At 43.1% G+C, this 12023-nt stretch overlaps 1 protein-coding gene across 2 annotated transcripts in view; it reads right to left on the minus strand.

Moving 5' to 3' along the window:
- Positions 1-12023, minus strand: part of LOXHD1 (lipoxygenase homology PLAT domains 1) — a 310109-nt gene that overhangs the window by 76316 nt on the left and 221770 nt on the right. The window contains exons 34-36 of one of the 2 annotated variants that reach the window (XM_074952316.1): positions 10390-10544; positions 8663-8872; positions 6320-6443 (exon numbers count right to left, since the gene is read on the minus strand). In XM_074952316.1, coding sequence (XP_074808417.1) covers positions 6320-6443; positions 8663-8872; positions 10390-10544 — 489 coding nt within the window. The remainder of the gene's footprint in view (positions 1-6319; positions 6444-8662; positions 8873-10389; positions 10545-12023) is intronic. The other variant, XM_074952317.1, reaches the window with a different exon arrangement.

The raw sequence follows: 12023 nt of genomic DNA on the forward strand, positions 1-12023 counted from the left end.
CAGTGAGAACAATGGGATTCCCTCCACATGGCAAAAGCTATAAAAGGCCCTGGAAATAGCTCCATTTTGCCTCTGTCTTGCTCAAACCTCTGGACTATGGACTTATACTAATGGAAGCATTCTAACCAAGGGACTGAGGTCCTTCCAATGATTTGGAAGCAACCAGAGACTTAACAAGCCAGCAGTTTATTCCATCACTGCTACAAGCCTGAACCAAGAACTTTGCAATTGGTGTATGTATTTGATTCCTTTAACCAGTTTTAACTCTCGCCTTTCTTTCTTTCGTTTTATGATTAAACCTTTCCATTTTAGATACTAAAGGATTGGCATCAGCGTGATTTTTGGGTAATATCTAAGTTATATATTGACCTGAGTGTGTGGCCGGTCCTTTGGGATCAGAAGAACCTTTTATTTGATGAGACTGGTTGTAAAGAACCACTCATTTTTAAATCCAGTGATTTTGGTGGTGACATAAGAACTGAAATGCCCAAGGAAATTGATTTTATCACTTCCTGGTAGCCAGTGCAGTGAAACAGAAGTTTATTTTTGTTGCTGGTTTGGTATATTTTATGGAATAACCACCACCAGTTTTAGGTTGTGTTTCCCCTGTTTCTCAGCAGTTTGTCCTGAAGTTGGCATCCTCAGTTGTGACCCACTGAGGCCCAGTTACAGGGGGCAAGGCTCACAAATCTTTTGAGTAACACTTGGCCGAGGTTCAAGTGATTCTGGACTGATTTAAGGTTTCCATATTTTCATTAATGACTTGGATAATCGAGTAGAGAGTAGGTTTATAAAATTTGCAGGTGATACTAAGATGGGAGGGATTAAAGCACTTTGGAGGACAGGATTAGAATTCAAAATGACCTTGATAAATTGGAGAATTCGTGTGAATTCAACAATATTACATTCAATAAAGACTAGTGCAATGTACTTCATTTAGGAAGGGAAAATCAAATACACAACTACGAAATGGGGAATAACTGACTAGGTGGTTGTACTGCTGAAAAGGATCTGGGGGTTACAGTGGATCACATATTGAATATGAGTCAACAATGTGGAAAAAAGGCTCATATCATTCCGAGGTGTATTAACAGGAGTGCTGTATGTAAGACACAGGAGGTAATAGTCCCACTCTATTCAGCACTTGTGAGGCCTCAGCTGGAGTATTGTGTCCAGTTCTGGGTGCCACGCCTCAGGAAATTGTGGACAAATTGGAGAGAGTCCCATGGAGAGCAAGAAAAATGATAAAAGATTTAGAAATCCTGACCTATAAGGAAAGTTTTAAAAAAATTAGGCATGTTTTGTCTTGAAAAAAGAAGACTGAGAGGGGACCTGAGAACAGTCTTCAAATCTACTAAGGGCTGCTATGCAGAGGACCGTGATCCATTGCTCTCCATGTCTACTGAAGGTAGGACAAGAAGCAATGGGTTTAATCTGTAGCAAGGGAGATTTAGGTTAGATATTAGGAAAAACTTTCTAACCATAAAGGGTAGTTAAGCTCTGGAACAGGCTTCCAAGGAAAGCTGTGGAATCCCCATCACTGGAGGTTTTTAAAAACAGGTTGGACAAACCCCTCTCAAGGATGATCTAGGTTTCTTGGCCCTGCTACAATACAGGGGGCGGGACTGGATGACTTTTGGAGGTCCCTTCCAGCCCTACATTTCTATGATTCTAGCGACAGTGGTGTTGATCAAGTTTTTGCTTTTGGTTTGAACTTGAAACTTACACCTGGGCATGACTTCATGCAAATTAAATCTGTTCTTTCCTCTGTGAGCTGAAACCAATGAGTTTCATACAACCCCAATTTCAGGCTTCTGAAATTGACTGTAACAGCACAGAAGTGAATTAAACATTAGGCAAGAATTATTCTACACTATACAATACCAATTATGCTTAATTGTGCACATCCGTGTAATGAGCGTGCAATGAATTCACTGTAGTACAATTGTTGAAGCAATGCAATGATGGCACCTCTTCATCGAAAAGATCACAATGTGGGTTACATACATTTGACACACACCACAAGACATGTCAAGCTGTAGCCTCCCACCTTAATTAAAGAGTATTCTGAATTCCTTTTGGAGAGTGCTTCCACTGGAAGACCATTTCATTCTGTCATCCTGTGGTAGGTTAAATGGCTTTCTTCATACAATTACTGCTAATACTATATAGAACTTAAATAGCATGCTCCATTCAAAGAACTCAAAGCACTTTACAAGCATTAAATCTGACAGCACACGTGAGCTAGGAAAGTATTATCATCCCCCATTTTACATATGGATAAGCTGAGAGTTGTTAAGGCCCAGATTTTTAAAGGTACTTAAGCATTGCTGTGCTCAGCGTTGCAATGCCAAACTGATATAAGAGCCTAGGTTTCCTTTTTTACAAGTGATTTAGGCACCCAGGACCCTAAATCACATTGACTGTTCATGGGATTTTGTCTCTTAAGTGCCTATATCCTTTTTGAAAATGAGATTTAAGCTCCTAAATCAGTTAGGTGTTGTAACACTGAGCACAGCACATGCTTAAAAACCTTTAAGAATCTGGGCCTCAGTGACCTGCCCAAGGGTATCCAATGAGTTAAGCAGAGGCATTCTGGCTTGCAATCCTGTGCCCTGACCACTACAAAATAACGTCTTTGTTTGTTCCTCTGGGGCATGGGACAACCTCTCTCGTTTATTGGGGATGTGGTACTTCTCCAGGTATTGAAAGTACTGGAGGCCTAAAAGTTGCTATACCTGCAAAAGAACACGGAAACCATTACAGTTCCATTAGCGATGGCGCCGAATGGAAGACATTGAGATTTTACATGTGATTTGGGAAATTACATGGAATGCCCAGATGATGGATGCAAGGCAGTTATTCCTTCCTCCACTGAGGAAGCAGTATCAGAAGGAAGGTGCGAATTACAGAATGACCTCACTTATTTCTCATTGCAGCACTGTCACAGGAGGGCTGGCCCTTTAAGGCCAGGCTCAGCCTTGCCTATGACCCTCCCAGCTGACAGTGATATGACAGTGATATGACTGAACTTCCTGTGACTTGGCCAGAGAGCTGAGGCACGGAAGACATGGCAAGAGGCAGACAACCAGTTGGAGGCACTGGAGACAAGGATCCTTGCAGCACTGCACCCGGATACAAGGGCGTACTACAGGTGGTGAGTACACCTCCTTCACAAGCACAACACTGGATCTGCTCATCCTGGAATAAGTGAAGAACAAGAGGAAGATCTGAGTGGCACCAAGACAAGTAGGTTACAGGGTGGGTTGGGCAACATAAAATCAAATTCATAACCTAAGCCTGAAAATGGAAAAAGCAAGAGAGGAGAACCAGTAACACTAGCTGTGGTTTTTTAGCTGTTAAATGCTGCATGTTTGTACAGATGCCACGGTGACCAGGTGCTTTATAAACACAGAGCAAAATACTGTCAGGGCCCATGCATACTGAGATCATGAAGGTGCATAAATGGCCCCCCCAAATACCCCATTTTAAAAGCAGCTGGTTTACAATTATGCTCCATAATCAATGCTTTCACTTTCTTAAAAAATTAAGTCTCTAGCCTTTGTCATTGGGAAGAGAGCCTTTAAAGGTAGAGAGGTAGATACGCTGGAGGGTAGGGATAGGATACAGAGGGCCCTAGACAAATTGGAGGATTGGGCCAAAAGAATTCTGATGAGGTTCAACAAGGACAAGTGCAGAGTCCTGCACTTAGGATGGAAGAATCCCCTGCACCACTACAGGCTGGGGACCGACTAGCTAAGCAGCGGTTCTGCAGAAAAGGACCTGGGGATTAAAGTGGACGAGAAGCTGGATATGAGTCAGCAGTGTGCCCTTGTTGCCAAGAAGGCTAAAGGCATACTGGGCTGCATTAGTAGGAGCATTGCCAGCAGATTGAGGGAAGTGATTATTCCCCCCTATTCAGCACTGGTGAGGCCACACCCGGAGAATTGCATCCAGTTTTGGGCCCTCCACTACAGAAAGGATGTGGACAAATTGGAGAGATTCCAGCAGAGGGCAACGGAAATGATTAAAGGGCTGGGGAACATGATTTATTAGGAGAGGCTTAGGGAACTGGGCTTATTTAGTCTGCAGAAGAGTAAGGGGATTTGATAGCAGCCTTCAACTACCTGAAGGGGGGTTCCAAAGAGAATGGAGCTCGGCTGTTCTCAGTGATGACAGAAGACAGAACAAGAAGCAATAGTCTCAAGTTGCAGTGGGGGAGGTCTAGGTTGGATATTAGGAAACACTATTTCACTAGGAGGGTGGTGAAGCACTAGAATGGGTTACCTAGGGAGGTGGTGGAATCTCTATCTTTAGAGGTTTTTAACGCCCGGCTTGACAAAGCCTTGGCTGGGATGATTTAGTTGGTGTTGGTCCTGCTTTGAGCAGGGGATTGGACTAGATGACCTCCTGAGGTCTCTTCCAACCCTAATATTCTATGATTCTATGAAATCACCAGCCTGCCAACTTCTGCAATGCAGCTACGCATTGCAGGAGCAAAATCTGTAGCACACTGAAAATCTGGGGGCAGATTAAAATAAATGAATTGAAAATCAAATTAACTAAACACTGCCATTCATACTGTACTGACTGTGCTGTGCAGGGAGGGGTCTTGAATGGGATAAGAGTAGTGGGTGGCAAACAGTGCCACAGAATTTCAGGGCCCACAGAGTTTAATTTAGATCTAATGTGCCACATAGGACATGAGGCCTCAGAAGGGAGAGAGCGAGAGCTGGAAAGAACATCTGATACAAGCAGCAAGTAAAAGTCTTCACTGGAAATCGATCCTCTAACCAGTACAGAAGAGGCTGTTACTTGGTGATAACACATCTTACATACATATAGCCCCTTTCATGGCAAAGGATCTCAAAGAGCTTTGCATACTTGAATGCACAAACTATATATGCCTTGTACAACTTCTTCCACCAATCCTGTCCCTCCCAGAGAGTTGCCTTTCCTCTCCCCCTCTCAAATCCTTGGTGTCCAGAAGGTGAGGGTGGAGGAGGGAACTGGTGCATGATTCTGTGTGTCTGGGAGGTGGCTGTCTTCCCAAAAAGCCCTGTTCATCTAAGGGGCTAGCTGCCTGTCTCAAATCCTGTAAGTCTAGACGATTGGCTGCTCCCCCTTGATTGGCTACAAGTCTAGTGGAGGTGTTGCCCTTCTCACAACCATCTAGACATGCCTGCTATTATACCCCAGGAGGGCCAGTGCCTGCCTGGGGTTTCCTTCATCCTTGTATTATCCTAGCACTCAGGGGTATTGAGGCCACTGGTCCCTGCACCAGTAGGTGCTAAGTAGAATATGTGAGGTTCCCCGTGCCCTGGTCACCCATCCAAGATCAGGGCATTATACTTAGATATCAAGGTGACATTGGCTGGAAGGAGGCTCCATGTGCCTGGGATGAAATCTTCTTCTGAGTTTTGCACAAAGCCAATCACACAATTAGTGCTTAACAAATGATAACAAACAATATACGCAGGGATCACTTTGCCCACAACCGAATGCACACATGAAACACAGCAGCTGTTTAGCAGCTGACAGTAATATTACACTGCAGATTAGGAAAGGGGAAGTGAGAACCCTTTTCCAAATTAAAATGCAGGGGGGATTTTAAGGAGTCAGAATGCAGTTGCATGAGCTGGAGTTTGTCCAGGATATGAGTGTTAACACTCCAACTCTTACAAGAGAGTCATGGGATTTTTAACGCCCACCAAGAGTCTCATGCAAAAGACAGCACCTTCAGCAACACCATGAGAAAGTATTGAGTCAACACAGACTTGACGAAAAGAGCACCCCCTATGAACTAGCCATACTGCTTCCTAAGGAGCTCTGGGTTTGTGTTAGAAGTTCCCCGTGCAGGTTTCACCTCAGGGTGGTTGTGGAGAGGGTGTTCTTGGAGAATCTACCTAGTTATGTGCTCATGTCACACAAAACACGTTGCTTGTAGAATTTGTTTTCACAGGAGATGAAGGACTCAATCCCCGGGCTCTAGCGCTACATAATCTAGATTTAGGCGGGAGGGAAAGAAGAAGTCTGGAAGTATAGGAAGTGCCTTTTACTGTGCAGGATTATTCAGTTGCTATGGTGAAGACCACTATAGAAATAGCAATACACAAACAGATCCAAGCACCGATCCAGCCTGATTCTGCTGAGTTTATGAGATCCCATAGGACCACAGCCCTGGGGGGTACAGCTGCAGGATGACCAGAACAATTTACCTTTCTGCCCCACTTTGGTCTTCACCACTATAAACACATGGCCCAAAGAACTCAAATCAAGAACACACACGTGCATCCAGACACACACACATTTCTCTTACATGAGCCTTCCTGGGCAGACCCGTTCAAGCTGAGTTTCTTCTTATTCTTCACATTTGCATTTCTATCTTGGCTCTTCAAGCTGAGAGATGAGCCACCCAGGCTGCTCCGTTCACCATCATAGCTCTAATTAGAACACACACATGTGAAGGTAACCAGGTTCAGGGCTCACTGCATTGCCAGCTGTTCCTATATGCCTCAAACAACATAACATGAAATCCCTCTATCTCTCCATGTAGTTTTTGCTGAGTACAGCTCTCATAAGCATGACTCCTCATCATTTATTACAGCTCATCCATTTTCTTTACTGTAATGACCTTACCTCCACCATTTCCATGAGTGCTACTGTCATAACCATACAGCTAAGGGTAGCCTAGAATTCCTCCTTACCTGTAAGAGGTTAAGAAGCTCAAATAACCTGGTTGGCACCTGACCAAAAGGACCAATGGGGAAAGAAGATACTTTCAAATCTTGGCGCGGGGTTGGGGCGGGGAGGCTTTGTTTTGTGTGTTCTCTCGGGAAGCAGAGAAGCATCAGGTCAGAAAACTCCTTCTCCTATAAACCATCCTAAAAGTCTCTCATATTACAAAAATTGTAAGTAAAAGCCAGGCAAGGTGTGTCTTTTGTTCTGCTTGTGAATTTTTCCTTTGCTGGAGGGAGGTTTATTCCTGTTTTTTGTAACGTTGAAACTAAGCGTAGAGGAAGTTCTGCTGTGTTTTTGAATCGTTTGTTACCCTGTAAAGTTATTTTCCATCCTGATTTTACAGAGGTGATTTTTACCTTTTTTTTTAAATAAAATCCTTCTTTTTAGAACCTGACTGATTTCTCTATTGTCCTAAGACCCAGGGGTTTGGGTCTATGATCACTTTGTAACCAATTGGTTAGGATATTATTCTCAAACCTCCCCAGGAAAGGGGGTGTAAGGGTTTGGGGGGATATTTTGGGGGAATAGGAATTCCAAGTGGTCCTTTCCCTGATTCTTTGTTAAATCAGTTGGTGGTGGCAGCATACCCTCCAAGGGCAAAGAATTTGTGCCTTGGGGAAGTTTTAACCTAAGCCGGTAGAAACAAGCATAGGGGATCTTTCATGCGGGTCCCCACATCTGTACCCTAGAGTTCAGAGTGGGGAGGGAACCCTGACAGCTACAATGAAGGCCACTGGTATGCGCTTAATGTACATAACAAAGATGTGTTGTGACTTGGCTACACAGCATGTGAGAGCAATGACCACAGGCAAGGTAGACAGGTAGAGTAGCCACAGATTTGCTGAATAAGACATACACTGTAGCTGTTGGAGTAGTTGATCCACACTACACAAAAGTCAAAGGTCAAACAAAAGCTACAAAGCTGAATAATCCTAAATGTCAAAGCTATTATATTTTTAGAACAGTTATTGAAGATGGGTTTTGTGTCATAGCCCAGTTAACATGAGAATCCTTCCCCACAACCATTTCATTTTTTTATCTAATTGATTTTGAGAAGGAACTAATATGAGCAATTTGGTGGGCGTGACCACAAGAACTCAGAGGACTCTTTGCTGGGAACTGTAATTATATTAGATGCAAGGCACCAGGATCATCCCTGCTTACCTCTCTGGGACTATACCTGGGATGAGTTTGGATAATTTTAGTAGTAACTTTCAATTAAAATGTAACTATGTTTTGTAAAGCAAACCCCTTAAACACAACAGACGTTAATCAGCTGCAGTGCTGTGCCTTCCTGTGTAAAGGCAAGAAGCGCCTATTAACTTAATCCTGTTTGCTAATTTTAATTAATACATGTACTTTGAATTCTAATTAGCTGTATTAGACTGATTAAACAATACATATGGAGCCTTTCCAGGTGCTGGTAAGAGGACATTTTACTGCATATTTTTAGTGCTGATGAAAGGTGCTGCCCTATTCGATGATTAGGATTGATGGGTGGAGAGGCAGGGGCCATGCAACCTGGAATTTTGGCTTGAGAACTCCAGAGAGAGAAATCTATTACTTATCCGCTGGGTAGGGACAGCGCAGGCAGCAACAGAGCAGAATTCTCTACCCAGCCCTGCCAGTGCACTTGGCTCCTGATCTGAAGAGGGTAAGTCTCCACTAACCATTCAGTCCTTGGCCTCTCCACTGAGACTGCAAACAAAAGAAGTCAGTGATGGAGGACCAGAGAGAGAACCATCAATTCATTTTACATAGGCCAAAACACAACCTTCAGGGGGTAACATGGTCAAGCCACTCATGAACTGTGCTGGACTGCAACCAGATGAAAGGCCATGCATCTCATTTTTATTAGCAGCAACGCAGTAGTGCTCAGAAGCCCGGGTCAGGATCACTGCGCTAGCTGTTGTTACTGTACCTGTTCATAAAGTGTCCGCTCTATCCTTTTGTCCTCCTTCTTTGTAGAAAGCCAGCGCTCACACAGAAAGAGGTACAATTCTTCTGTGGTTTCATCCAGAATCTCCACTTTTTCCAGGTACCAGTCAGCATTCAGCATGGTGTTGTCATGACGAATCTTGATCTTGTATATAATGCCCAGGTCCACGGCCTGTATTGTGAACTTATCCTCCTACAGGATGTTTAATAGCAATAGTTTCTCTCAATGGACAATAGCTAATATATACAATGGAGTACAATGCATGTGTAAACCCAGCCTTACTGGACAGTAATTGATTAAAAGCTGCAGCAGAGTTGTCTGTAAAAGATTCTGTGTCCGTTAAAACTGTTCTGAGAGGGAGAGGTTTAAAGTGCAGTTGTGCTGTGAACATGACCATGTATAAACTCACCCTCTTACTCAAAGGGAATAGATGTGTTGAGCACTTGGAGCTGGTATCTGCTGACTTTAGTGTCAAAAGTAAAATTTTACTGGTTAACACAACAACTGAACTGTTAACTACATTTCAGTTGCAGCTCCAAATTCTGCTATCATTTATACCTGGTGCAACACACTGGAGACAATGGAGAAAATTCTGCACTTGGTTATTATGCATACACAATTGCTAGTGAAATTAGCAGGAAAGAAACTCGCTTGACTCTCAGGGTATGCCTACACTACAAAGAAAAACCCACGGCATCGAGTTTTAGAGCACAGGCCAATTATCTTGGGCTCATGAGGCTCAGGCTGCGGCCGGGGCTAAACATAGCAGTGCAGACATTCCCACTTGGGCTGGAGCTGGACTTTAAAACCCAGTGAGTAGGGAAAGTCACAGAGCCCAGGCTCCAGCCTGAACATGAACATCTATACTGCTATTTTTAGTCCCACGGCCTGAGCCTACAAGCCCAAGTTGATTGGCCCAGGCTCTGTGACTTGGTGGGTGGGTTTTCTTTGCAGTGTAGACATACCCTCAGATATAATATGGAGTCGGCAGGGCTGGCTGTTGGTAACTTTTAAATTGAGCACACTGATCTGGAAATCATGGAGTGACAAACATGGAACAACCTAGTGCCATTTTTACATCACTTCTCACAGTAGAATCACACGTTAAGAGCTTACAAAAATGTGTCGTAAGATGATGCCCCAATATTAATTATAATACACATTATAGTCAGATTCACCAAAGCTGCCCCCCTTTTAGGAGATACAAATCAGCTCAAGGGATGGTTACCATGCCTTCAATTATTGGTGCTTCCAATGCTTAATTTGTAATGAAAGAGGTGCCGGGCTCAAGCAATTGGTTTACTTTCATAACGGATGCAGCAAGCCCACAGCTGCCGGGGCTATGAACCGCCAAGCCAAGAGGTGCCCATGCTTAGCCCTGGCAAAAATTAAGCACTGGATACTTCCAATTTTGCAGCTGAAATATAGGAGGCTTGGTATGGGCCAGACTGGCCCTATCTCACTGATTCCAAGCAAAGAAAGATCTTGTCCATCTTAGGGATTGCTATAGAGCCTATCATTGTAGTACATAAATACCAACATTAAATTGAGAATGTAATGTTTTAAGAGGTAATAAACATGATCCATCAGTTTTGACCATCCTTGCAGACTGGTACTTCCCATTAGGGAAGAGCAGTTACAACATTTGTTCATCGCTTCGCTTAAAGGCCTGCAATATGGAAAATATTATCAATCAGTTTCATCTGTACCTGTGCTCTTTCAAACTTGTTGGAGTTAGTTTCAGACTTGCTGAGTTTTCTCTCCCCGGTGTCCCCGAGGTCTCCATATATAGTCAGGAAAACATTTGCATCTGTCCCAGCGCCATAGATATTGCCAGTGAACACAGTTATCTTGTATGTATGAACTATATAAAGAAACAGATATCTAAATATATGATTTGGGAGCAGATTGATTCTCAGGGCCTAATCCTATATGCTGAGTGCAGTGTAAGAGGTGCTGAGCTCCCATGAACTCCCACCTAGTTAATGTCTCCACAGTGCCTTGACCACAAAACGTGCAATTAAAGATGCTAAGTATCCTTATTATTACTGACTTCATCTAATGTCAATGGGAGTTGAGTGAATGCAGCGTCTTTCATGATTAGGATTCAGGATCTGCTCTCCACTGCATATGAGAGGGTTAAGTGGTCTGGAGTTGTGGATTCTTAATATTCTATCCTCCACAAACAAGCTCTAGGGATTTCAATGGGAAATTTCCACCAGAGTTAATGGGACTTACCCGTATAAATTCCCGGCACTGAAAGAAGAGGGCAGACTCCAGAATCTTGTTGCTCGGACAATATTTAATTAAAGACATGTTGCAGTTGTACTGTTTAAGTATCTTCTTTGTTGAGCTCACTCAACAGTGATCCAATGAAATCTCATAACAATCTTTAGTAAGGTGCTTTTCTAATGTGTTAAATGCAGCTATTTCCATGTATCTGCTTCGCCCCATTTACATGAGGGGAACAAACAGTGACTGAAAGAATGTTCCCTGGAAACACAAATAGGAGCTAACAGATTTTTACTCACATTAGTGCCATGTAAACCCCAAAGAGAGTCTCACTGGCAGCTTTCCATGCTACTCCCACACGATTCAAAAATGAGAAGGAGAAAAAGCTGTACTTTTTATTGGAGGCACAGAAACTTGGGGTATGGAGAATTACCATGTTTGATGGTGGGATACTTCTGTGTACATTAATAGCTTCACAGATAAGGTGTGGGTTTTTTTGCTTTTTTTAGAGTCCTTTCACACTTAGCTCTCAGAATAATACAGGGGCTGTTCCACCTTCCATTGTAATCGGTGGAAAGACTCCCTGTGATTGCAGTGGGAGACGGATCAGGTTCATTTAGCCCTGAAAATATTTGTTTGGTTTGCTGCAATTTCACTTTTTCTGCTTTGTTTTTTCACTAACCACAGAGAGCATTATGCTGCAGTAGGTGCCATAACAAAAGATATTCTGATGGCTTGTGGTTATCAAAGATACTTTGGCATTTTTCATCAGAGTAGAGGTGTTAACTCTGGCGTGCTGGCCAAATTACAATTTGGGTAGTTAATTACAATGTACCTACTTAAATTTCACCTGCAGTTTCAACTGAATAAAGTACTTTTCTGACATTATGTCCTAAACTGTTGTGCAGCATTGCTATACTCAGTTAAACTGTGGTGTTCCAGCCAAGAAATAACTGCACTTTAATAGGTTTCAGAGTAGCAGCCGTGTTAGTCTGTATCCGCAAAAAGAACAGGAGGACTTGTGGCACTTTAGAGACTAACAGAAAAGCTTCAAAAACAGACTCCAACGAGAAACTGCTGAGCTTGAATTAATATGCAAACTAGATACCAT

Source organism: Natator depressus, chromosome 5 (genome assembly GCF_965152275.1).
Source record: "Natator depressus isolate rNatDep1 chromosome 5, rNatDep2.hap1, whole genome shotgun sequence".
Lineage (NCBI taxonomy): Eukaryota > Metazoa > Chordata > Testudines > Cheloniidae > Natator > Natator depressus.